Source organism: Peromyscus californicus, unplaced genomic scaffold (assembly GCF_007827085.1).
Source record: "Peromyscus californicus insignis strain IS unplaced genomic scaffold, ASM782708v3 Scaffold_22__1_contigs__length_63687245, whole genome shotgun sequence".
Lineage (NCBI taxonomy): Eukaryota > Metazoa > Chordata > Mammalia > Rodentia > Cricetidae > Peromyscus > Peromyscus californicus.
Window position 1 is genome coordinate 5,492,466 of NW_026294525.1, and position 23,883 is coordinate 5,516,348.

Sequence of the window (23,883 nt, forward strand, 5' to 3'; positions counted from 1 at the left end):
TTCCCCCTGGACTCCAAAATTGATGCCTTTCTCACAAGCAAAGTGCAAACACCAACATCCCAACAGCCCAACACAAAGTCTCGGCCCATCCTTCTAAAAACTTCAGCTCCAGGTCTTCATCTACCTTCATCTGCACCAGTTAATGGGGCAGCAGGCCTGGACTTATGATTCATCCTGAGGCCCCCCATTTCTTCTGCGCAGCTAACCTGTGAACCAGGCATGTTCTGCACATGCAACCAAAATACAGGGTCAGGAAAGGCCTGCAGAAGACTTATCGCTCCAAAAGGAGAAATTCAAAATAAGAAAGGAATGGGGTGCCCTAAACACTTACAGATTCTCGGGAATGGTCATTGACATTTGGTCCCCTGAACCTATCAGCGAAGCGGCTCTATGTCCCGGCACACCTAAGGCTCGGTGAGGCCTCTCAGGCTTGGGGGACGGTCTTCTCCCCTTAGGTCTTAGGTGGTAGCCGTCCGACTTATCAAAACTGGGGAGACAGCCCAGCCTGGGGGCCAGAGGCCTTGAGAGAGATTAGTGTGCCTGAGAGCCTCTGAGTTACCTTGAGAGAGATTCTTCCCTGTCAGGCAAGTATTAAATGTTTACAGCCAGATAGATCCATTGTTTCATCAGAAGGGATTCTGAGACTCTGATTGCCTTCCCTTATTGTCCCATCTCTGTCTTTGTTAATGAGGTGGGTGAAGTTTCTTTTGAGACCACCCTATCTCCATCCCTGGTTTCTACTAAGGCCCAGCCTTGGCTTTGGAAGTTGTACCCGTAATCTAATCCACTCATCAAATGATTCTCCAATTGAGATATGACCTTGATGATGCTTGACTCAGAAGTTCCTTCCACTGACACCCCCCCCCCCCGCTAAAATGGGGAGACTGAAAATTCTCAAGCTATATTCCATGTTTCTTGGGAATTCCAGTTTAATCCAGCCCTCTCCTCTGCCATTTTGTTATAGGCAAAGAGGAGAAGTTGAGCTATAACTCAAAGTTTTGCTTTAAAATTTCCTCAGCTAAAGACCTATTTTTATCACAATTGATAGTTTTCACTGAACTATACACCATAGTTCATCCAAGTTGATTTCCAGTTAACAGCAATGATTATCCTTCCTATGATTTTTAGTATGTTCCCCATTTCTTATGACACCTCTCAGAACCACCTTTAATCATTTTTCTTCCAAAACTCTAGGACTTTTCAAATGTGCTCCTTAAGCCCCTTTCTACCCTCTAGCCATCATGTGGTTTGAAAGCCTTTTCTGTATGAAGTATCTGTCACAACAGCATTTTACGTGACACTGCTCATATTTGCCATCACACAACAACACAGTCTTGGGTACTCAATTAATAGAAATTCATTCACAGATTTTGAAGCCAGGAGCCCAAGATTAAGGTGCTGGTACTTTAGCTTCTTCTGTTGGTATTGGCCAACCTTTCAATCTGTCCTCACGTAGCTTGGCAGAGCCACAAGACCTCTTCAGTTTCTAGAACACCACACTGGCTCTGTTGGGTAAGACATCATTTAACCATCACTGCCGTCTAAGGCTCTATATCTAAGTAAAGTGCTGTTAGGGGTCTAGGGCATCAATATACGAATCTGGGAAGGACATACAGCCACCCATAGACGCTTCACTATGACTGGGGTGAACATTTTGAAGAGTTCAATGTCCAGCCTTCTAACTGAGTGCATCTCATCATGATCATGGACATGTGGAAAACAGTTCTTTTCTGGAGACTGTAAACTATGAACTCATTATTATGAGAGTCTAGGGACTATGATGGCATTTCCTGAGGGTGCCACAAAACTGCAAATGAGTTTAAAATTATTCAGTCATGGAGTATTCCAGATGTGGTAGAGGTAAATATATATTGATCTGTGAAAGAACCCTTCAAAGGTAGGTATCAAATAAATCTAGTGAAAGTTTCAAGAAACTCAAATCCAAATTCATAAGCAATCACCTCCTGAGGAAACAGATTCCATGGTTGATCTTTATGCCAAGTCACAATTTATTAAATTACTCTAATCAGATATTTGAAATTATTTGATGTAGACAAAAATATATCTAACACATTTAACAAATAAAAATAGAAATTGAAAGGAATGGTCATGGAAAAAGAAATTATCTAAATTTAGAAAAGAAATTTGAAAAATAAATTCTAGAAATTAAAAGACAAAATAACTAAACACAAAATCCTGGAGGTTGGAGAGACAGCAGATGGCTCCCAAAAGCAGCACACCACGTCATGTCTAGTCCTAGTGTACAGAAACTCGGAGTTTGACATTTGACATAATGGTAATCAATATTTCAGCAGAGATGCTTCTAGGAGCCCTGTACCCATATTTTGAGAAATCCCAGGCTAACCTTTCTGAGAATTAGAGAAACATGATCAAGTGATCCCAAATACTCCAGCTTACTAAAGGAGTAAGAGTGAGAAGTTCCCAGGTTTCTGAGACCCATAGAACTGCATGGTGACTGCAGAAATCAGACAAGATACTCCAAACCAGGAGGATGAATCAGTTAATCTAGAAAGCTCTGAGAGACATGAGATATTTGCTTTCATGTTGCTAATAGATTCACCAAACTCCAATTAACACAACCACAGTCCTCAATAACAGGAGAGAGACAGCTGAAGAAAAGATCAATGATGTAGAGGATCTACATAAATTATTCCAAAATTATATGAATCATATATAAAGAGATGAAAAAAGATGAGAGGCTGGTATATATAGGACAGAAACAGTCCAGCACATCTCTAACCTGAAGGTAGTGGAGGAGACAACATGTGCAGATGATGGTTGATGGCTTCCCAGAATCATGGAAGAATACCAATCCTCGATGAAACTTCAACTTAAGAAGCCATTTGAATTTAAGAAGAAAAAGTACGACATCAACACCTACATACATAATGGTTAAAATGAAGAACACTGAGGAGAAAGAAAAGGTCCTGCAAGCCCCAAATGATGACCATCTGTGAAATAATTGGGCCACTCCTCAAAAGTGTGAAGGTCACAAAAGACAGAGAGAGGATCGAGGATTGAGATGTTCTTTCTAACAAAGGAGACTACCGGGCATAATTAAATATTAAAGTCATTACAACTGGATGTTTAAAACAACACTAATTAAGAGCTATGGGATTTAGCTAAGGAGATACTTGGAGCTTTGAAGTGCCTTGAAATAAGTTTATTAAGCAAGAGGTAGGCTGAAGGAAATAACTAATACCCAACATACTGTTTAAAGTAACTCAAGGAAATAGAGACAGGCCATTGGAAAAACAGAAAGCAAATATGTACACATAAAATCAACAGGAGCCAAAAGTTGATTTCCAAAAACAAATAATAGGTGTGATAAGCAACAATACTCCATAAACAGGAAGTGAGAAAAGCTGGAAATGTAAGAGAGGATTATCATTCCAGAGGTGGCTAAAATTACAGCAGCTACAAAGAAATCCAAGGACAATATGATCTTTGAGTCATATCTATCAGATTTTTATTACTAGAACAAAATATCTGAAGAAGGTTAATACTATTTTTAAAAAGACAAACATGGTATGTACTCACTCATAGGAGGATACTAGATGTGGAACAAGGATGACTGGACTGCTACTCACATCACCAGGGAGGCTACCTGGAAAACAGGATTCCAAGAAAGACACGGGGATCTCCCAATGACGGAGAAATGGATGAGATCTACATGAACAGCCTGGACATGAGTGGGGGTAAAGAAGGGCAAGGGTCGAGGGAAAGAGAGCTTGGGGGAGCAGGAGATCCCAGCTGGATCAACAACAGAGAGGGAGAACAAGGAATAGGAGACCATGGTAAATGAAGACCACATGAGAATAGGAAGAAGCAAAGTGCTAGAGAGGCCCACAGAAATCCACAAAGATACCTCCACAACAGACTGCTGGCAATGGTTGAGAGACAGCCCGAACTGACCTACTCTGGTGATGAGATGGCCAAACACCCTAATTGTCGTGCTAGAAACCCCATCCAATGACTGAGGGACCTGGATGCAGAGATCCATGGCTAGGCCCCGGGGTGGAGCTCTGGGAGTCCAATTAGCGAGAAAGAGGAGGGTTTATATGAGCGAGAATTGTTGAGACCAAGGTTGGATAAAGCACAGGGACAAATAGCCAAACGAATGGAAACACATGAACTATGAACCAATGGCTGAGGGGCCCCCAACTGGATCAGGCCCTCTGAATGGGTGAGACAGTTGATTGGCTTGATCTGTTTGGGAGGCATCCAGGCAGTGGGACCGGGTCCTGTGCTCATTGCATGAGTTGGCTGTTTGAAACCTGGGGCTTATGCAGGGTCGCTTAGCTCAGCCTGGGAGGAGGGGACTGGACCTGCCTGGACTGAGTCTACCAGGTTGATCTCAGTCCTCGGGGAGGCTTTGCCCTGGAGGAGGTGGGAATGGGGGGTGGGCTGGGAGGCGGGAGGGGGAAGAACAAGGGAATCTGTGGCTGGTATGTAGAACTGAATTGTACTGTAAAATAAAATAAAATAAAAAGAGGTTTATTTTGGTTCATCATTCTGGAGGTACCCGTTCCAATAGATCTGGTGGTGCCTAATTGGGAACAAGATTGGAAGATAGAGCAAAGAAACACAAGGAAGTGTGTGTGTGTGTGTGTGTGTCTGTGTGTGTGTGTGTGTGTGTGTGTGTCTGTATTTGTGTGTTTGTGTCTGTATTTGCATGTGGGGGTTGTGTGTGCGAGTATACATGTGGTGTGTATGTACATGTGTGCATGTGTACCAGAAGTCAATCAAGAGTTCTTGATTGCCAAAACATATCGAATCCTAATTACTTTCCAAAGGCCCTGCATCTGTATGCCAAATCCAGTTCAATTTCTTCCCTTTTAATACTTACAATGAGGATAAAATTTAAGCACACGGAGCTTTGGGGAGCCCTCAAACTGTGTCCAAACCATAGCATTCAAACCAGTGAAATGTGCTGAGAGTAAGAGAGTTTGGAGTACTCAGCCCTATAGAGGATTTCGGGGCTCGGGGGTCTCTGCTAAAAAGGTCACAGAAAGACTGTCAGAGCCTGTGAACGACTCCAGGGAAACCGTTGTTCAGACATAAAAGGACTGATGTACACACCAACTCATAGAGAGCATGGCAGTATACTCAAGGCCTACACATACTCAAACCAGACAACCCCAACACTGAGAAGGTGAAGAAGGCCCCACTCCTAATCAAGAAGCTATTTGTAGTTGATATCTGCTGGTAGAGGGAAAATCCGTTTTCTCTAATGGCATGTCAACCACACTCCAAGGCAGATCCCATGCCCAGGAGAAGTTGGCCAACACAAATCAGGCTTCATTTTTTGAGCATTTTTGTTTTGTTTAATTATTGTCTTGCTATTTTGTCTTTTTAGTTCTCTTTGATTCTTGTTTTGTTCATGATTTTGTTTTGTTTTTAAAGAGAGAGGGAACATGAAGTTGGGTGGGTAGGGAGGATCTGGGAGGAATATGGGGAAGGGAAAGAATATGTTCAAAATATATTGTAAGAAAAAATCATGAAAATTGATTTAAAAAGGGATTTTTAGAAAATTATCAAATCACCAAGACTGATTCAAGAAAAGAAATTGAACCCACACTTCTCCCTCTGAAAAGCTAAGGGGCTGGAGAAATGACTTAGTGGCTAAGAACACTGGTTGCCCTTTTTGAGGGCCTACGTTGCACCCACATTGCAGCTCATCAACTCTCTGTAACTCCAGTTCCAGCAGAACTGACACCATCTTCTGGCTTCTGCTGAAACCAGACATGCAGGTGCTGTGCCCACATTTACGCAGGCAAAACCCCCATATACATAAAAGTAAAACACAAATTAAAGAAAAACCAACAAAAATACAAAGACCAATCAATTAACAAATAACTAAAAGAAGTTCTAAAAGGAAAATGTAACATTCCAAAAGTATGCAAGTTCATTTAAAAAGTAGAAAAATAAACACTGTTCCTGATAACCCCAATAATTTTTAAGTAAGAACAACAAGAAAATGGGCATAAAACGTTATAGGCTGTTCTCATTATGAGGGTAGGTACACTCATCTTAAAGAAGGTATTCCACCAAATTTCCTGATGCATAAACAGACCAAATCATATCTGACTTATTACACAATGCAAGGCATACATCCCCCGCCACACCCGTTCTCTCTCTCTCTCTCTCTCTCTCTCTCTCTCTCTCTCTCTCTCTCTCTCTCTCTCTCTCTCTCTCTCTCTCACACACACACACACACACACACACACACACACATTACCCTTGCCTTCATGTCTAGTGCAGTGGCCCTCCTCAGGGTACCTGATGCAGGCCATCCAGCCTAAGGACCCAACAGCTGCTAGAGAAGGGCCATTGGCTGGAAGGCACAGCAAGGTTACCCCGGCACCATAAGGTTCACTTGTACAAGCTCCATGCCAGGCTCAGCCTTGTTTGTTGGAGGGAATCAATTTCCTTATTTCCTCTGCACTGATGGAAGATTACAAATTTGTCATTGCATCCAGGATTTCTGCTGAGTATTTCAGGGGAACCAGCTGCCCACTCCAGCCAGGTGGATCATGGGGACCCTCAGCTTCTGCAGTGAGGTGAGGAGCCTTGGGGTGAGTCATGCTCCATAAAAGATAAAGTTAAAATCACAACAAACAAGTCTGTTTTCACAAAGAGGGTAAAAAGGCTCCAGATTTTTGCCAAGGAACAGACGGCTAGAACTCCTTCCTGGTCCTACTTTTGACAGGTCAACTTTCTGATTTTGCTAATCCGTGGAGAGTTTGGCAGAGTGCAGATATGTTTGGATTTGAGATATTTCCTGGGTTTTGTCTGTTTGGTTTTTCTTTCTATTCTTTGAAAGTTTCATACAAGTATATGATGAATATAGTCTGTTTTACTCACATTACCTTGTCTAAGCCCCCAACCTTTTACTAAAATTCTTTTTCTCCCCAACAAGCTCCCTCCCTGCTTTTATGTGCGGTTCGTACATATGCAACTCTGAGTTTATGGCCACCTGCATGAGCATGGGTGGAAGGCCATTTACCAGAGCACGGGCAGTTTGCTGGTGGGGATATAACTGCAGAAAGTAAGACACCTTCTCCTGCCCATCAACTTCCAATATTCCCTTCGGGAGGAGTATACCCTCAAGAGCCCTTTCCTCATCCATGATGAAACTTTGATGAACAGGCCCAATCCTGTGCAGGTCTTCTGTAGGTTACCATGGCAGCAATGAGGTCATGGATGTGTGGCCAAATCTGTTCTGTAGAGGACCAGTCCTTTCTGTTATAGGAAAACATGGAATCTACCTCTACATGGAGACACAGGGTTCTCTGGTCCTCTCCCTTGGTTATTCTAGTTGTAAAGGTCAATCCCCTCAACAAGGGACCACCTCTCAGGAAGTCAGGTCCACCTTATGTCATGCTAAAGAGAGAGGAGGAAGACTTGCCCTTTGCCATAATGTGCTTTTCCTTCCCAGAATCCCCAGCACAGTGGTTTACAGTCAACACTGGGCAGCTTGAAAGTCTGCCCACTTTTCTGAACTACTCACAAAGGTAACTTGTGGTTGATATATTGTGCACCCCAACAAACTTATCTGGGGTCAGAGAACAGAACAGCCACTAGATATAGAGGCCAGAAAATGGTGGCACACACGCCTTTAATCCTAGCATTCTGAAGGCAGAGATCCATCCGGATCTCTCTGAGTTCTAAGCCACACTGGAAACAGCCAGGCATGGTGACTCATGCCTTTAATCCCAGGAAGCGATGGCAGAAAGCAGAAAGGTATAGAAGGTGTGAGGACCAGGAACTAGAGGCTGGTTAAGCTTTTAGGCTTTTGAGCTGCTGCAGTTCAGCTGAGATCTATTTGTTTCCTCGGGCTTCCAGTCTGAGGAAACAGGATCAGATGAGGAATTGGAGAGGTGAGGTGGCTGTGGCTGTTCTGCTTCTCTGACCTTCCAGCATTCACCCCAATACCTGGCTTCAGGTTCATTCTTAATAATAAGACCTTTTAAGATTCATGCTACATCTTTTCCTTCCTTCTGTTGATTATATAAGCACCATTTCCCTAAAACGTCAGACCCGTTCACCTTTGTCTCCAGCCCCTCCCTCTACCCTGTGGCCCTTCCTCCAGCCTGTGGCTGACCTCTGTGCCAGCTTAGCTCAGACAGCGTGGCTTCCTCTCTTCCTGTTCTCTTTCTTCTTCCTCTGGGCAGCTGCTGAGATTTTCCTTCTAAACTCTAATAGCTTCTGCTTGAGTCCATTCATAAACGCTTTCATTAAAAAGACCAAGAACTCAGCAGGGCAGTGGTGGTGGTGGTGCATGCCTTTAATGCCAGCACCCAGGAGGCAGAGCCAAGTGGATGTCTGTGAGTTCAAGGCCAGCCTGGTCTACAAAGCAAGATCCAGGAAAGGCACCAAAGCTACACAGAGAAACCCTGTCTTGAAAAAAAACAAAACAAAACACAACAAAAAAAACAAGAAGTCTGGTAAGTGACTCCCAACTTCTCCAGTAACATGGAGGGGGCGGGGTGCAGGGTGGTGTACTCCCCAAAATTTCGGGTCTCATTCTCAAACCCTCCTCTTACAAGTTCTCCACCCCCATTTCTACAATGTTCCCTGAGCTTTGGAGGTGGTGGTGGGTGATGTAGATGTCCCACTTAGATCTGAGTCTTCTCAGTCCCTTATGCTTGGACATAGTTGTTTCCACACTAATTGTGACCTACTGTAAGTAGAGACCTCTCTGGTGAAGACTGAGAGCTCTACTACATATTTAAGGAGTTTCTTTTTCATGAACTAAACTAAATTTGTCTTTCTCATTTCCTGGACCTACTTTTACGGTTTCTAAAGGGCCTGTGGAAAAGCATCCAACTATCTCTGATAAGAGTCAGGTCCACACTGGTTTCCTACTATTATCTTGATAATAATAAACACATTAGAACAATTTCTTTAAACACAGACTTAATCAACTCAGATGTCCCCACTCACCCACTACAGATGGATCAATCCAAGACATAATGTTGTCAGCCACCTCTATCTCTGTAGAAATTATAGTGTTGTGTTTCTATGGCAGACTGCAGCTTGTGAAGCGTTTCTCTCATACACTACTGTATTACAGTACTCACTTAGGAGCATCCACAGGCTGGGACAAGGACTTCAGGATACTGTTCTGAGGCCAGTTTTCTTAAGGAGGAGGAAGAAGAGGAAGGGAAGATACACATGTCCCACAGTTCTTGGGCTTTTGCATTCCATGAAAGATTAAAAACTGTTCTGTGGGAAAAAAAATGTTTCCCATTGGGTTTCAAAGACTACATGCATGGATATAAACGGGTGATTTATTATAATCATCAGCTAAAACGTTTGATCCTTGATGTAGCCAAATACCGGGGATAGGTTTTTCTTCAGGCCTGCTAAACACTCTGCTCTTTGAACTGAGCCCTTTCCTCAGTGATTTTTGGCTCACTAAAATGACCTTAGCATTTTTCCCCAAATATGACTGTGTATAGTACTCCATACCTTTCCTTTAATCAGGCAATAAGGTTCCCAGGAGTCCTATGAATGCATTGTGATGGTCCCTGTCACTCTCTCTTGTGCTGGAACATGTATTAAAAATGGAAAGCAACTCTAGTCAGCCACTAAGTACACAGGACCTCTGCATGAGATCCCGTAGGGGTTGGTGCTGCTCTCTCTCTGTGCTCAGGAAGATTTGTGGAGGAGGGAACGGAATGAGACTTTAAGAAGGTAGATAGTTAAGGCAGGATCAACAGAACCAAGGATGTGAGCACAATTGGAACTATACCAGGCAAGATGAGGGATCATAGATGAGTGCAGGGTAGGGGGAGTAGGGAGAGATGGTAGGGATAAGATGCCCCTTCCTCCATGTGCAGGTAATAGGGACAGGCTCTGACTAGGAAACTTTGGTATAATAGCAAGCTCATAAAAGGCTATTTATTAACTTCACATACAAGGAGTACCAAGCAACTTTGGTGCTAAGATATTTTATCTTTTTAAAAAAAAAGTGTTTGTTGGCCTAAGTTCTTTTATCACAAATGAGCAAAGGTATTTAAGAATTTATATTTATTATTCTGTGTGTATATTTGTTGGGGGCACATGTGTGCCATCATGAGCATGGAGAGCTCGAGGACAACTTGTGGCAGTTGCTTCTCTCCTCCTGCATAGTTCCAAAGCACTTAACTTGGGTCCCCCAGCTTGGTGGCAAGAGCTCTTATCTGCTGAGCCATCTCATTGGTCCAGAATTTATTACATGTTCTTTATAAACTGGGCAATCCTGTAAGACTGCCACCCTAGAAACTGCATCTGCACCTACATAGAGAGTAAGTTTGCAAGATTTGAGAAGCACAGAAGCTAGCATTGAGCAGTCTTTAAATTTTACGTGTGTGTGTGTGTGTGTGTGTGTGTGTGTGTGTGTGTGTGTGTGTGAGATATGTATTTGCAAGGTTCCATGACAACTCTTCTGAGCTGGATACTTCCTTCTACTTTTCCATGGATTCAGGGAAATTCAGGCCACCAGGCATATAAGGCGAGGATTTTACATATCCAGCCGATCTTATAGTAAACATTTGCACCTGAATTAGAGCATGACAGTGAAAGAGACACAGCAAAGCAAGGGGACTTGAGTCCCTTGGACTGGAACAAAGCAAACATGGATGACTTATTTTTACTTGAAAAGTAAAAATTTTAGTTCATGGATGAAATATTTTGATGAATTTGAATTGAGCATTGGTCTCCAGTCAAAGAGAAAGAAACCAATTAAAAATAAAAAATTTAAGGTTAAAACCCTAAAGTTACAAAGAAAGCAATTAATTGCAGCAACCACAAAACATATTAAAGTGGACATTATAGGGTAATGAACTCCAGAGGATGAGAAAGACTCCAGTCTTACACGGACTGAAACAATCGGCTAACTCTCAAGAACTTTATTCTCAGCAAGAGTTAGACTTTCCTTAGTAAGCAGGAAAGTAATATCAACAGCTTTATTTTTTCTCTAACTTTTGGAGAAAATAAAAATTTTATAATTTTAGAAAATGAAAAAGAAAACTGGATATAGATGTATATATACTTGGTGAATTGACTTCCTCCACAAAGGCATTCTAAGTCTACAAGAATCAGATCTGGTGAAAACATGTGAAGACCTGGGCAGTACCTTAACTTCTGGAACTTAATGTGCAAGAGAGGTTATTGTGAATCTCTACCAAATCTACCATTACTTTGAAAGCCTTGGCTCTGTCTCTCAAAGCAAAGACACTTTTGAAATGAAAATTAACAAAACCCTTTTGACTAACTATTGGTGGAGATAAGCAGGCAGAGATGCATCTTTGAATGTGCAGCAAAGATGATACAGTCAGGATCTCAGGTGGGCAGAAGATGATACTGAAAAGTAGGGAAGGTAATCGGGTGAGTCTTTCCTGTGGCAAAGTGGTAGGGTTTCTGCTGCCTCTCCATTTACCATGTGGGTGACTTTTGTGAACTGCACATTTCTGTTTGCATAAAGTTTTCCATAGTTTGCCTCATGCCTCAAATATTTTTCTAAAACTATGGTTAACTGGATCTCTGCTTGGAGTACTTGTCTGACAGGACAGGACTGCTCCATTAGTTTGACCACACTGAAATGCTCCAGAGCATGGACACGGTGTTCATTTTTGCCATGTGTCATCCTGGGAGGAAATTTTCTTTGCAATTTTTTGTGCCAGCTAAAAGCATCCAGGCTCATGTCTCCCTAGGCTCATACCCATATTCCTACCAAGGGGATGGCTTGGAGATACAGGAAAGTTTCTTGTATAATACTCAGTGACACTTGCTACCACCGGGAACTTAGTTCCTGCAAATATGAGATCTGATGTCCTAATAAAATCAAACATCTTTTCACTTTTCTGCTTCTCCATGTCCTCTAACAACCCTGAGAGTCTCAATACTGTATAAGTCATTAGGTGTAAATTTGATTGTAATTATGTTTACCAACAGCTATTAACACCCCCAAATGAGAACAATGTATTTTAATTGTATATTACCAAAAAGCTGGTCATTTTGAAATCACTTGCATAGATGTTTGCTATTAGGTTTTGTACAAATCTTTGTATTTAGAGTGATTTATGCTGCAATCTACCATTAAGAAAGAATACTGGCCGGGCGGTGGTGGCGCACGCCTTTAATCCCAGCACTCGGGAGGCAGAGCCAGGCGGATCTCTGTGAGTTCGAGGCCAGCCTGGTCTCCAAAGCGAGTTCCAGGAAAGGCGCAAAGCTACACAGAGAAACCCTGTCTCGAAAAAAAACCAAAAAAAAAAAAAAAAAAGAAAGAATACTGAGAAATAATATTGTAGTTTTTCAGTGACACAGAATTACTGTTTTAGGACACAAAAATAATTCAACCACAAAAAAATAACTTAAATTTAAAAATACATTAGTATTTGTGAAAAACAGTTTAATTGTGTCGATCAGTATTCATGAACACCAAACCCCTTGTTGAATTCCTTTTCTTCTTAAATCCCCCCTCTTTGTGTGGAGGAAGCCACTTATCCTAGCACTTCCTTCTCCAGAATGCACTAGCTCACATGTGCTTCAAAGGGCAAGTCTCTCATCCTGAAATCTCCTGTTTGGGTTCTCTGGGGGCCTGAAAAAAAAATCACATTAACCCTAATCCCTCCAAACCATCTCTTCTATCTCCATGTCTCCGGTCTCCCTCCTTCCTTCCCTCTTCCTGCCTTTGTGTTTTTGTATAGTATAGTTGTTAATGACCTCATGCGTTTGTCTTTACCTTCTCATCTATCCTGCCAAAACACAGCTCCAAGAAACCAGGATGACAAACATAACTTTTATGGCTGTAACAATTCACTTTCTGTAGTTTGTGCTACAGACACAAGTTTCTGAGTTGAAGGTGGTTTTTTGGTGCCACTAATTGATGGGGTTGAGAATTACAGACTGCATGTGTTCTGTTTATGGCAACAAGTGTGTGGAAACAGTCGGTCACAAGCAATAGCCTGCCTGGCATCTCAGTGGTGTTACTAGTCAACAGTGACACCTTTCTTTTCCCCTTTTACTCTTTAAAGGGAGTTGTAGTAAAGCAAGAATGTTATGATCCAATCATGTTCCCTTGCTCAGTTATCAATTCTATTACTTAGAACTGACATCTGGAGCTATTCGAATTACAACTCAAGAGGTGCTTTATATTTTTTTTACTTTGATGAAAAAAGAAATCAATTCCCCAAAGTCCATAAAACGTTCGTTTGTTTTTAAACTTCACTGTTTCTGTTGTCTTAAGCCAAGTGCTCTCGGGGCCTGCATTGCTCACCAGACCCGGCACCGACTTGGCATGGCACAGAAGATTCTCATTCCCTTTTCATTTAGTTTCGATTTTGCTTCTTTTTCCCCCCATAGTTTTTCGATGTCCAGATAATGTTCTTCGGTGAAGCAGGGGTTTCATGCTTTCATTTGCTTAACTTTAAGCAGTTGGGACACCAGTGACACTGCCGGCCGCTTGCTGGGGAGTCTCTTTCATTTGGTGGGCTTGCAGCACAGCTATAGCTTCATCAACTTTGGTGTGGAGACACTCGGGAGAGTCAAGCATGTGGCGTAGTTCTAAATTATCAATCTCCAACAGCATGCCAGTGATTTTACCAGCTAGAGCAGGGTGCATGGCTTGTATAAGAGAAAACAGCCACTCCCCCAGCATTTGCTTTTGCGCTTGAGGAGAAGCAGACGCCAGCATGGAGGCAGTCAAAGATGCTTTGTTACCTTGGACAGGAACAGCAGACCGCTGCATGGTGACTTGTGGCTGTGTGTTAAGATGCTGAGGGGGATTGCGGACTCCAGAGGTATATTTATACTGGGGAACTGTGCGGGCAGCAGGAGCAGCTGCCGTAGAAGCAGTGGCGGGATGTGGGCCTGTCATCTGTGTGGAAGTGTTGGCTGCACGATGTGTTGACATACTCCGTAGAGCCTGTGAGGAAGCTGGTCCTGAACTATTAAATGATGGAATAGTAGATGGGTGGATGGCACTAGACGTATTTTGGAACCGATGAGCTCTCGCACCCTGAGCACTCCCACGGGGACTCGGTCCCTGCTGAGTAGTTTGGTTAGGAGCAGAGTATGCTCCACGGTTCTGAGTCTGTGGTGCTGCTGTCATGAAGGAACCTGAAGGAGCCTGTGCTGGCTGGAAAGGGTTGACTGGGTTGGCGTTTGCCATTCTCTGCATATACTGGTTACTGAGGTGAGCCTGCCGCTCCTCTTTGCGTTGAGCTAGAGCTACATAGAGCGGTTTGGTGGCCACAATTCTACCATTCATTTCGGTAACTGCTTTAGTGGCTTCTTCCGGAGAGGAGAAACATACAAAACCAAACCCTTTGCTGCGACCACCCTCCATGGTAACCTTGGCGCTAGTGATAGTACCGAACGGAGAAAACTCCTTCCGGAGACGCTCGTCATCAATGCCATCATCAAGGTTTTTCACATAAAGATTAACACCTTGGCATCTGATGCTTCTGTCTCGGGGTGGTACCTGCTCAACTTTGCGCTTATCTTGCTTCATCTGTCCGAACCTGTGCTTCAGTTCAGTCTGTCGTTCCACTTTTTTCTGAGCTCGACCAACATAAATTTGTTTTCCATTGAGGTCTTTCCCGTTCATCTCATCCACGGCCTTCCGTGCATCTTCATGCCTTTCAAAGCTTACAAATCCAAACCCTTTGGATTTTCCACTTTCATCAGTCATGACTTTAACACTCAGGGCAGGCCCAAACTTGCCAAAGAGACCCTGGAGTCTCTCATCATCCATGTCTTCTCCCAAATTCTTGATGTAAACATTGGTAAATTCTCTAGCCCTGGCTCCAAGTTCAGCCTGCCTGTCCCGACGAGACTTAAATCGCCCCACAAACACTTTGCGATCATTTAGGAACATCCCGTTCATTTTCTCAATTGCTCGTTCAGCTTCTTCCTGGGTCTCAAAGTGTACAAACCCATAACCCTTGGAACCGTTCTCATCGCACACCACCTTACACGAGAGGATGTTCCCGAAGGCGGAAAACGTGTCATACAGCGCTTTGCTGTCAATGGACCTGTCCAGATTTTTGACGAAGATGTTGCCTACTCCACTTTTGCGCAGCGACGGGTCCCGCTGAGACCACATGATGCGGACCGGCTTGCCCTTTATCACATCGAAATTCATGGTGTCCAAGGCCCGCTCGGCGTCCTGCAGCTGCTGGAAGTTGACAGAGGCGTAGCCCAGCGAGCGGCGGGTAGTCCTGTCCCTGTAAACCCGGATGGAGAGGATGGGCCCGGCGGGGCTGAACTTCTCATAGAGCATGGCCTCGGTCACATCGGGGTGCAGGTCCCCCACATAGAGCGAAGCCAAGGAGTAGCTGGGGTCGCTGGGGTTCATGTCTGCACAAGGCGGCTGGGCAAGGAGAGGGACCAGTGCAAGAAGAGAAGGCCACCAGAATGGAAAGTCCCTCAACGGCCTAGAACTCCGCGGTCGCTTCCGGTTGGGAGCGAGGCGGTGGTGACTTAAGAACCCAGGTCCGGGTGCAAACCTGCCTCCACATCCGGGTTCCGGACACTGGTGCCCAGTTGGTTCTGGCTGGTCTCCCATTATGGAATCCAAGTATTGGGTGTGTGGATTTGAGGATTTTTCTTTCTTTTTTTAAAATGGTGGGAGGGGGTGATAATAAATGTTTGTTCTGAGTTTAAATTGTACACTTTATGTGTCCTGCACTGACTTCAGGGGATGGTAAAGATGCTTTCAAGGGAGCTACTCAACTCCTGAGATGTAGAAAGAATTCAAGATCACAATGCTTCCGTGAATAATACAGTTTAGTCTATTCTAGCTCAGTCTAGAAAGTTGGTAACAGACGATACAAACAGACAGGCATGCAAACACACGCACAGGAGGTGGGGGCGAAGAAAAATCCCCTCAGAGGTAGTTTTCCATTCATATTGCAAAAGAAAAGTTTCAATACAAAAGTTCTTGAGAGCTTAGAAATTAATCAGATGGGAGGTGGGAGAAGAACTGGGAGGAGAGGAGGGAAGGGGAACCGATACAAATAATAATAATAATAATAATAATAATAATAATAATAATAATAATAATTACTAATTAAAAAAATTAATCAGACCGAAAGTCCCTATCCAGGCCATTTCAGTACGCTATAGCAAATTATCATAGAGTAAAAAACAACACTTGGGAGTCCCATATCAAGGTGTTAGTAGAGTGTGTTCAGTGTGTGTTTGTGGGGTGGGTGTGGCTGTGTGGGTGGGTGTGGGGAGTCTGTGGGGGTGTGTGGGGGAGTTCTCTTGAATGTAGGTGACACCCCCACAACAAACTCAAATGGCAGGAAGGAGGCTTTCTGGAGGCTGTTGAGGAAGACAATATTCGTCCAAAGGCCATAACCTCATTGATTAGATTTCAGTCTATAAATTTTGAGGGGAAAAAACATTTGGAGCAGTGATATCATTCAGTTTGGCTGCTTTACTTATGTGGTTTTTTAAGAATACGACAAGAAGTGGTCTCCTGTTTAAGTGTTTCACATTAGGGCCATCAAACTATGAATATAATATACCATAGGCTCAAACTTCATACTTCAGTCTAATTAAAAAACTCATAATTTAGAGAGCTATGAATCGACTCTCTGTTGGCAGATACTTTATTCCAGATGCAACTAATTAGTAATAGGAAGAAGTGGCTTGGGGATGTTTGTGTTATGTGGTAGGGAGGTATAGCTAATAAGCTACCAAGGGCATAGCTCTGGGAGAAGGGAGGATGTGTGAAGAGCATCCCTCCTCATGCTAAGTACCTCCCTGGCCCCTTAGTGGGATCACTTATTATTATCATCAGTGCATTTGTGTGTTATTAGACAATGTTTACACTTTTCAAAATATTTTATATGCACAATGGCATGAAATGTCTTCAATGCCACTGGTAACACCACGCTTCTTTACAAGAAACTGAATTTCTGAGAAGCCAAGGTACTCAAAGAAGTACCACTTTTGTTTGCCAAATATAAATTATAACTTACTGTTTCATAACCCTTGATGATATTTGCTTGAACATATATTTTGTTGCAAATTCAATTCATCAGAAATTGAAATCTCTCAAAAGTTACTAAAGTACTATAAAAAAGTGTAAATTAATATGTTAAATTATATTCTCCATTTCACCAATATCAGCTGTTCCAGGGCTCTTCACTGCCCCCCCTCTTTCTCTGTGACATGGAAGAAGGTACTCAGGGCCTGGTGCTTGCTGGGCAGCTGCAACGTCCATCACTAAGCCACACCCCCAGCCCTTAATTATCAGGCTTTTTCACAGAGGCTATCACATATGTGTTTCAGAAGCTCTGGTTCTATGTGATCAAATTTACAATTGTGAAACTCTTGTTGGCTATAATCTATCAAAACAAAGTTGATCTACAGATGCTGTCTATGTAGTTACTTTGTCTTCTAAACTGTGTTCATTTCGGACTTTCCTTCTATAACATGGACCTAACTCAGCCCGGACATCAAAGCCTGTGAAATCCCTGAGGGAATAAATAATCTACACACAAACAATTAAAACCAATTGTCACCAAAGGAAGGATTGGAGACCAACCTAGGCTAAGAACAAGCTGCCATACAGAATTCATAAGCCAAGTTTCTCTTCTAATGAACAACAAAAAAAGTATCTTGGCTCTTACAGAGAAAGAACTAAAAACAAATCCCAACAAAACCCCTCCCAAGGCCAAGCATGTGTTTCACATGCCCCATATGCTCCCTGTGCCACGCGGATTCTGCATAGTCCGTGTACTCAGGATGCTCATGTACTTCTCGTGTCTCTAGCTGGAGCTGTAGGGAGTCCTGCTGTTTCCTTTTTAAAAACTTTCATCTTACAGACTGAGAATCCGAAAAATCCCAAGCAAGCCCGCAACATCACCTCTTCGAAAATTTCTAAGTGATAAACTGAAGACATTTAGTATGTTGTTTTAGCTAGTTGTCTTTTTGAAAAGAAAATAAAATGACTGCATGCAGACAATTACAGTCAAATTAAGGGAGACAGGTATTATATTATTTAAATGTGCAATTTAAAACCACATATTGAGAGTTACGGCCCATTAATGTAAATTATTTCACAGTGAAAAATATCTAATTATCTCATCCAGATAAGAAATACAAATGTAAATGCTTCAACTCCATCATAATAACCTGCAGGGTGAAGGGCTGCACAATTAGATGCTAAGAATGCACACGAAGTTGAATTGTCTGTGATCTGCTTGTGCGTCCCTGGCGTGCTGTTTCTTGATGCTTTTCTTACAAAACAAGGTAAGAAAAATGTATTAGCTCTTACTGTATTGGAATTGCATTTTTATATAAGAAATTATTTGGTGTGGTAAGTGATGACAGTGACTTATAAAAATACTTAGCTATCATGGTTCTCAGTAAAACACATCTGTTCAAGTTAGTGTATATAAATCAATGCCAGGGGTGTTTCACCTATAGATTCAAGTCAGAACTACTAACCTATAGTCAAATGCAAGTAGAATATTGTAGGCTTTAAAATATTGCAGATTTTAAATACATGCTGAAATGGTTCTGTCATACAAGGTATGTTCCTAAAACCCTTGGAAGTGTACCTTGCCATAATGGTTTGTTTTAGGCATTTTTAGACTAGGGGCTACGCTTATTTTTCTACTTAGACAAAGATGAGTTCTGTTGTTAAAGCAACAAAACCCAGGATTAGGGATGCTGAAGCTTGGGCATGCCATTTGGTTATAAAAATCATTGATTACCAAAAGCGGGGGGGGGGGGGGTGTTCTGATTTACTTTATTGGTCAAGTTGACATATCTCAAAATCATCTGATAAGAATCTCAATAAAGGATTGTTGTCTTCATTGGGTCGGCCTGTGTTCATGTCTGTGGGGAACTGTCTTAATTAAGTTAATTACATGGAACAATCAGGTCCACTGCAGGTAGTACCACTCCCTAGGTCCTGAGCCGTAGAAGAATGAAGAAACTGAGTTGAGCAGAAGCAAGGGAATGAGCACATATACATCTATTTCTTTATGCTCTTGACTACAGATGTGATGTGACTGACTCCTTGAAGCTCTTGTCATTGATTCCACCATAATAATAAACTGTAATCCGGAACTATGAGCTAAAACAAACCATGGCTCCTCTGAGTTCCTTTTCATTAAGATGTTTTATTAGAACATCAGAAATGAAGCCAGAGGACAATTGCTTTATCAGGAGATAAGGAATGTTATCAGGAGAATAGAATAATTCTTTCCACATAAGAAATTATTTCGCTCACCCTTCCCTTCAGTCTAGGGTTAATTATTCCACAATAACTAATTGAACACCATAAAATCAACCTTGATGTGCTTTAGAGTTTTCTACTGGCTTCCTTTTAATACAAAGGCTGTGGATTTATGCGGCAGGACCATGCTACTTCATACATGATTAAATTATTAGAGGTCCTTCTGATAGCAAGAAGAGTGGTGCCTTAGGATAAGAACCCTTTAAAGACAGAGGAGAGAAAATACCACCTCACACTTTATCCTTATAGCTAAACCCAACATCAAAGTCATATCCAGTGGCCCCATGAAAACTAGAACATGCTGGGGAATGGGTTGGCAGCTCAAGACATTGGTAATTTGGTAATGATATCACTGCCACTCATACTTCTGGCTAGAGTTCATGGTGCTGGAAGGTGTTATACTTGCTACTGGAGGAGAAAGTCATCAGTCTTACCCAGCTATGACCCTGAGAGTTACAACGATGGCCTTCCTGGAAGATATGCCAACTCATGCAATAAGGCCAAGAATTGGTAAGAGTAACCATACTTTTTGATTAGATTTAAGGACAGCTCCACTGTCCTTAAACAGGATCCATATCTGACACCATCAATGAGGCTAGATAGATCACGGGCCCCTAGCAGAAAAACTACCTGTCGTTATTCTGCTAAATAGAAATATCAATACAACAACCCCTCATGACAGACTGTTACACCCATAGCGCACCACATCACTCGACCCTCATCAGAGAAGCTTCATCTTGCCGTCAATGGTAATTAAGATGAAACTCACAACTGGACAGCACACAGAGGATAAAAGATCTTGGACTATTCAGCCTTAAATGGGATGCCTGCATCACACACCTCCCTGAGACTCCAGGATGTATGCAGAAGTGGTAGAAAGATTGCAGGAGTCAGAAGATGACGTCAAGGAAGCAGCATTTTCCAGACACAACAGGGCAGATGCACATTTGTTAAATCACAGGAATGGCGACGGCCACACAAGACCTGCACAAACTCACACCAGACAAAGCCTCAGCCTGGAAGACGGGAAGTCGGCATGAAGCTCCACCACCAGATAAGGAGAGAGTGGGCTGGGATTGCTGCTGAGAGAACAAATTTTCTTCAGTGGAGTGATATCTAGGGTATCAACCACACTCCGGAGCATGTCTCATGATCAGGAATAGTCACCCAACACAAACTTCACTCCATGTCTGTTTGTTCAGAGAGGGAGAGTGATAAGACATGAACTCTTCTGGGTAGGGAGATGAGAAGACTAGGAGAAGTTGGGAGAGGGAGATGAATATGAACAAAATATATGAAATTTGCAAAGAGCAAACAAAACGCTATTTAAAAAAAACTACAATAATAAGTGTTGGGGGGTTCTTTATTTTATGTTCCCATGGGCTCACATTGGGAAGCTGGCTGTCTGACCATTGAGTGGATTGTCTGCTATGACCTTACCTGACCCGGACCTGACCCTTCCTAACTCAGGGAAGGCAAGAGTGCTCTCTTAGAGCGTGGGTGTAAGCCCCCACTTTGGAGGCACAGTATCCACAATAAGGCTGCTGCTGTGTGGCATTCAAGATGGAAATGTGTTTGCTGCACAGTGTTCTTGCATGGGTTTGAAAGAAGTGGTTAGGGTGGGGAGAGCATAATTAATTTTTGAGGCCTAGTACTAAACTCTTCCTAATTCAAAGTAAATATCTGTCACTACTGTCACACTGCAATCCCTCAGAAGTGGACAGAAGTGGCTCAGGACAGAGGACCTGCAGAGTCACTCAGTCAGGACGGGTGAGCCAAGCAGGAGGCATGGTTTGTTTGATCACTAGCATCCGATTCTCCCCTTCCACCGATAGATGTCCCTGCAGCAAATGAATGCATTTTGAAAAGAGTCCAGGGGTGTAATTAAATGAGACAATACAGATGCCAGAATTTAAACACTGCCAGTTTTATGTAATTTAATTAATACTGTAGAGAGGGTGGAAAAATGCTAGCCTGTGCAGTATTTTGTGAAGGAAGGAGCTGCTGACTGAAGGCCATTCCCCTGATGGAGAGTTGAGAGGCAAAGAACACTCCATAGATGGCTCTATCGGATTAGAAAGAACAGCCAAGCCCAGGGCCCTGTTTATTATTTCATGCCTGACATTTCGCAAGCCCATGTAATGTAATTATCTACAGAAATTCCTGCCGCATGTTGGTTGTCTCTTAGTGGTGATCCTGCGTGCACAGACAACCTCACAGACACCTATGACTCTGGGTACCACTGCTCTCCTTTGCTGGCACATGGCACCTAGACCCAGGAGGGAGAAAGGGAAGTTTGAAGCCAGAAAATGAGTCTCTTCCTTAAAAATACAAATAGGCAGGCGATGCCATTACTGGTTCTTGTTTTGCTTTTTGTTCAAGTCAGACATCTTGATAAATATATGTTCCATCTGCCTCAGAGAAGTGGTAGCTGCAGCTGTAGATGGACTCGAAATCCATCTTAGTAATAATTGTGGGTTTAGCTCACAGCTCTCCAGATGAACGTCAGGGGACGTGAAAGGAGAAAAGATATGAGCAGAAAAACACTCACTCAGGCAGGCACCTTCTGTCTCATGTGGGTCCTCCATGGCAGCTTATAGATTTGGAATGAGGGAAAAACTATGTGAAATTTCAAAGAGTTGGGGATTTGTAAATTGTCTTTATTTAAATTGCTCCCCCCTGCCCTGCTCTTTGTACATCAGAGTTCTTTTCAAAACTTTCATCCACAGCACATCACATGGTAAACACTGTGCTGTGTTCCATAGATGAAAGCGGGGCGGGGACAAAGGCCTGGGAGAAAGAAGCCGCCTGGTGTCAAAGGGCTCTTTGGCTCCTCCCCCACCTCAATCCCTGCGTCCTCTCTCTAACATACACAGTCCTAGGAGCAGCTTTTGTTGACCACCTCCTGTCATCAAGTATGATCAGAACAATATGATGGATGGTTTCAGTTAGAATGCATGTTCAAAATAAGGAGAAATTTATCACATTTTGCTTATCGGTACAGTAATGTGCATATTACACAATTCACACTTAGTTGCATTAAAACATGTTTCCTTATTCTTTTTGTTCTCTCCTCCCTGTCTCTCTGCGTGTGTCTCTGTGTCTCTGCCTCCCCCACCCCTCCTCTGTTGTTTTCAGACACTAGGTATCGAACCTAGCACTCACCAATGCTAGGCAAGCACTGAACCAGCCTGCTCCAGCTCCAAACAAGCCCATTCTTTTCACTTATGTATGTGAAACAGATGTGCTTTGGTCATGTCTAGTAAAGATGGCATTCCATCTAGAGGGGTGTGACAGAGGCAGGAAAATCCTTCTGCATATTGTCACCTCTAAGTTACTGTTTTGTCTACTGGTTGTTAAGTAATGAACATCCCCCTCTTGGTTATTTCAACAGCAAGCTTTATTTATTTACAATATTGTGCATCAGGAATCCAGACAGGTCTGGACAGGACGTTTATTTTGCTCTGTAAGATGTTATCTGGTGTATACAGTTGGGTGTCTTCACATATGTCATGCCGAGGGACAAACAGCAAAAATGTGACTCCACTCAGCCAACTTGGTGTCCTTGATGTGGGGCAAGGTCCAGGAGGTCGGCTTTGGAACCTTGCTGGGAGGGCTTCACAGTTCCTTCCATTGTACACACTCAGCCAAAGCTCAGGCAACGGACCGGGCCACATCCAAGAGATGCTTCTTAAATAACATCAGGAGTTCAGTTGTGAAATTGTAAGTCTAGTCTGCAGTACAAAATTTGAACCCACATACTCTTTGAAACTCACTTCACTATACTTGGGCTATGAGAGAAAATTTGGCTGTAAGAGAAAATTCCAATGGAATTTTCTTGGAAATTTGTATGGAAAATGCCAATAAAAAAAAAAAAAAAAACCTTAGAATCCTGGGGAGATGTCTTCTTGCTCTATCCACAGGCTTTTCCTTCAGGGAACCAGGGTTTAATTCCCAGCACTCAATAGTGGCAGCTTACAACCATCTGTAACCCCAGTTCCAGATGTCAGATCTCATGTCCTCTTCTGGTCTCTTCTGGTACTGTGCACATTTGGTACATGGACATTCTTAGAGACAAAACATTCGACACAGAAAAATAAATGAAAAATTGATTTAAAAACCTTAGAAATTTGGTGTATTTTGTGACCTTTGCAAATGTCCTGGATTCCTCGGGGAGGGTGTCCACTCTCTTGGCTTGCCCTTTCCTCCTAGACCGTGCACTCATGGTAGCATCTGTGTCCCATCATCGCCTAAGTCACCTCTTCCTTAGAATCTTTACCAATTAGATAGGGGAAAAATGAGAAACAAATATATTCTTCGTACCTCAAGGCACAAATTGACATTTTATCTTTACATTATGCTCAGAAATCAAAGTTCTTTTAAAATCTACCATATCTTTCCCTCACATTTTATTATAAAAATCCAAACACTGTTAGCACATCAACACTGCCTGGGAATTTTAAAGCCAGAGCCACGGGTCCATTTATATGTGTGCTATCTTCCACATTCCTGCAAACACCAGTTTTTGTCAAACACTCATTAGTAGCAGAGAACATGTCTCTATTTTCCAAGTGTGAATCACAGGGTCATCATGGGTAATGATACTCTTC

At 42.7% G+C, this 23,883-nt stretch overlaps 1 protein-coding gene and 2 long non-coding RNA genes across 9 annotated transcripts in view; 1 reads left to right on the forward strand and 2 right to left on the reverse strand.

Annotated features, from left to right (window-relative positions):
* Positions 1-23,883, reverse strand: part of LOC128118287 (uncharacterized) — a 450,954-nt gene that overhangs the window by 342,389 nt on the left and 84,682 nt on the right. The gene's annotated exons all lie outside the window — the stretch shown is intronic.
* Positions 1-23,883, forward strand: part of LOC128118288 (uncharacterized) — a 35,960-nt gene that overhangs the window by 6,477 nt on the left and 5,600 nt on the right. For 2 of the 3 annotated variants that reach the window (XR_008221116.1, XR_008221119.1), the window contains one exon: positions 6,504-6,584. The exons of the other annotated variant lie outside the window; for it this stretch is intronic. This is a non-coding gene — a long non-coding RNA (uncharacterized LOC128118288). The remainder of the gene's footprint in view (positions 1-6,503; positions 6,585-23,883) is intronic. 3 annotated transcript variants of the gene reach the window in all.
* On the reverse strand, positions 12,405-15,895 carry LOC128118284 (polyadenylate-binding protein 1-like). The gene has a single exon (XM_052750825.1). The coding sequence runs from the start codon at positions 15,578-15,580 to the stop codon at positions 13,439-13,441; it is 2,142 nt and encodes a 713-aa protein (XP_052606785.1). The 5' UTR covers positions 15,581-15,895; the 3' UTR covers positions 12,405-13,438.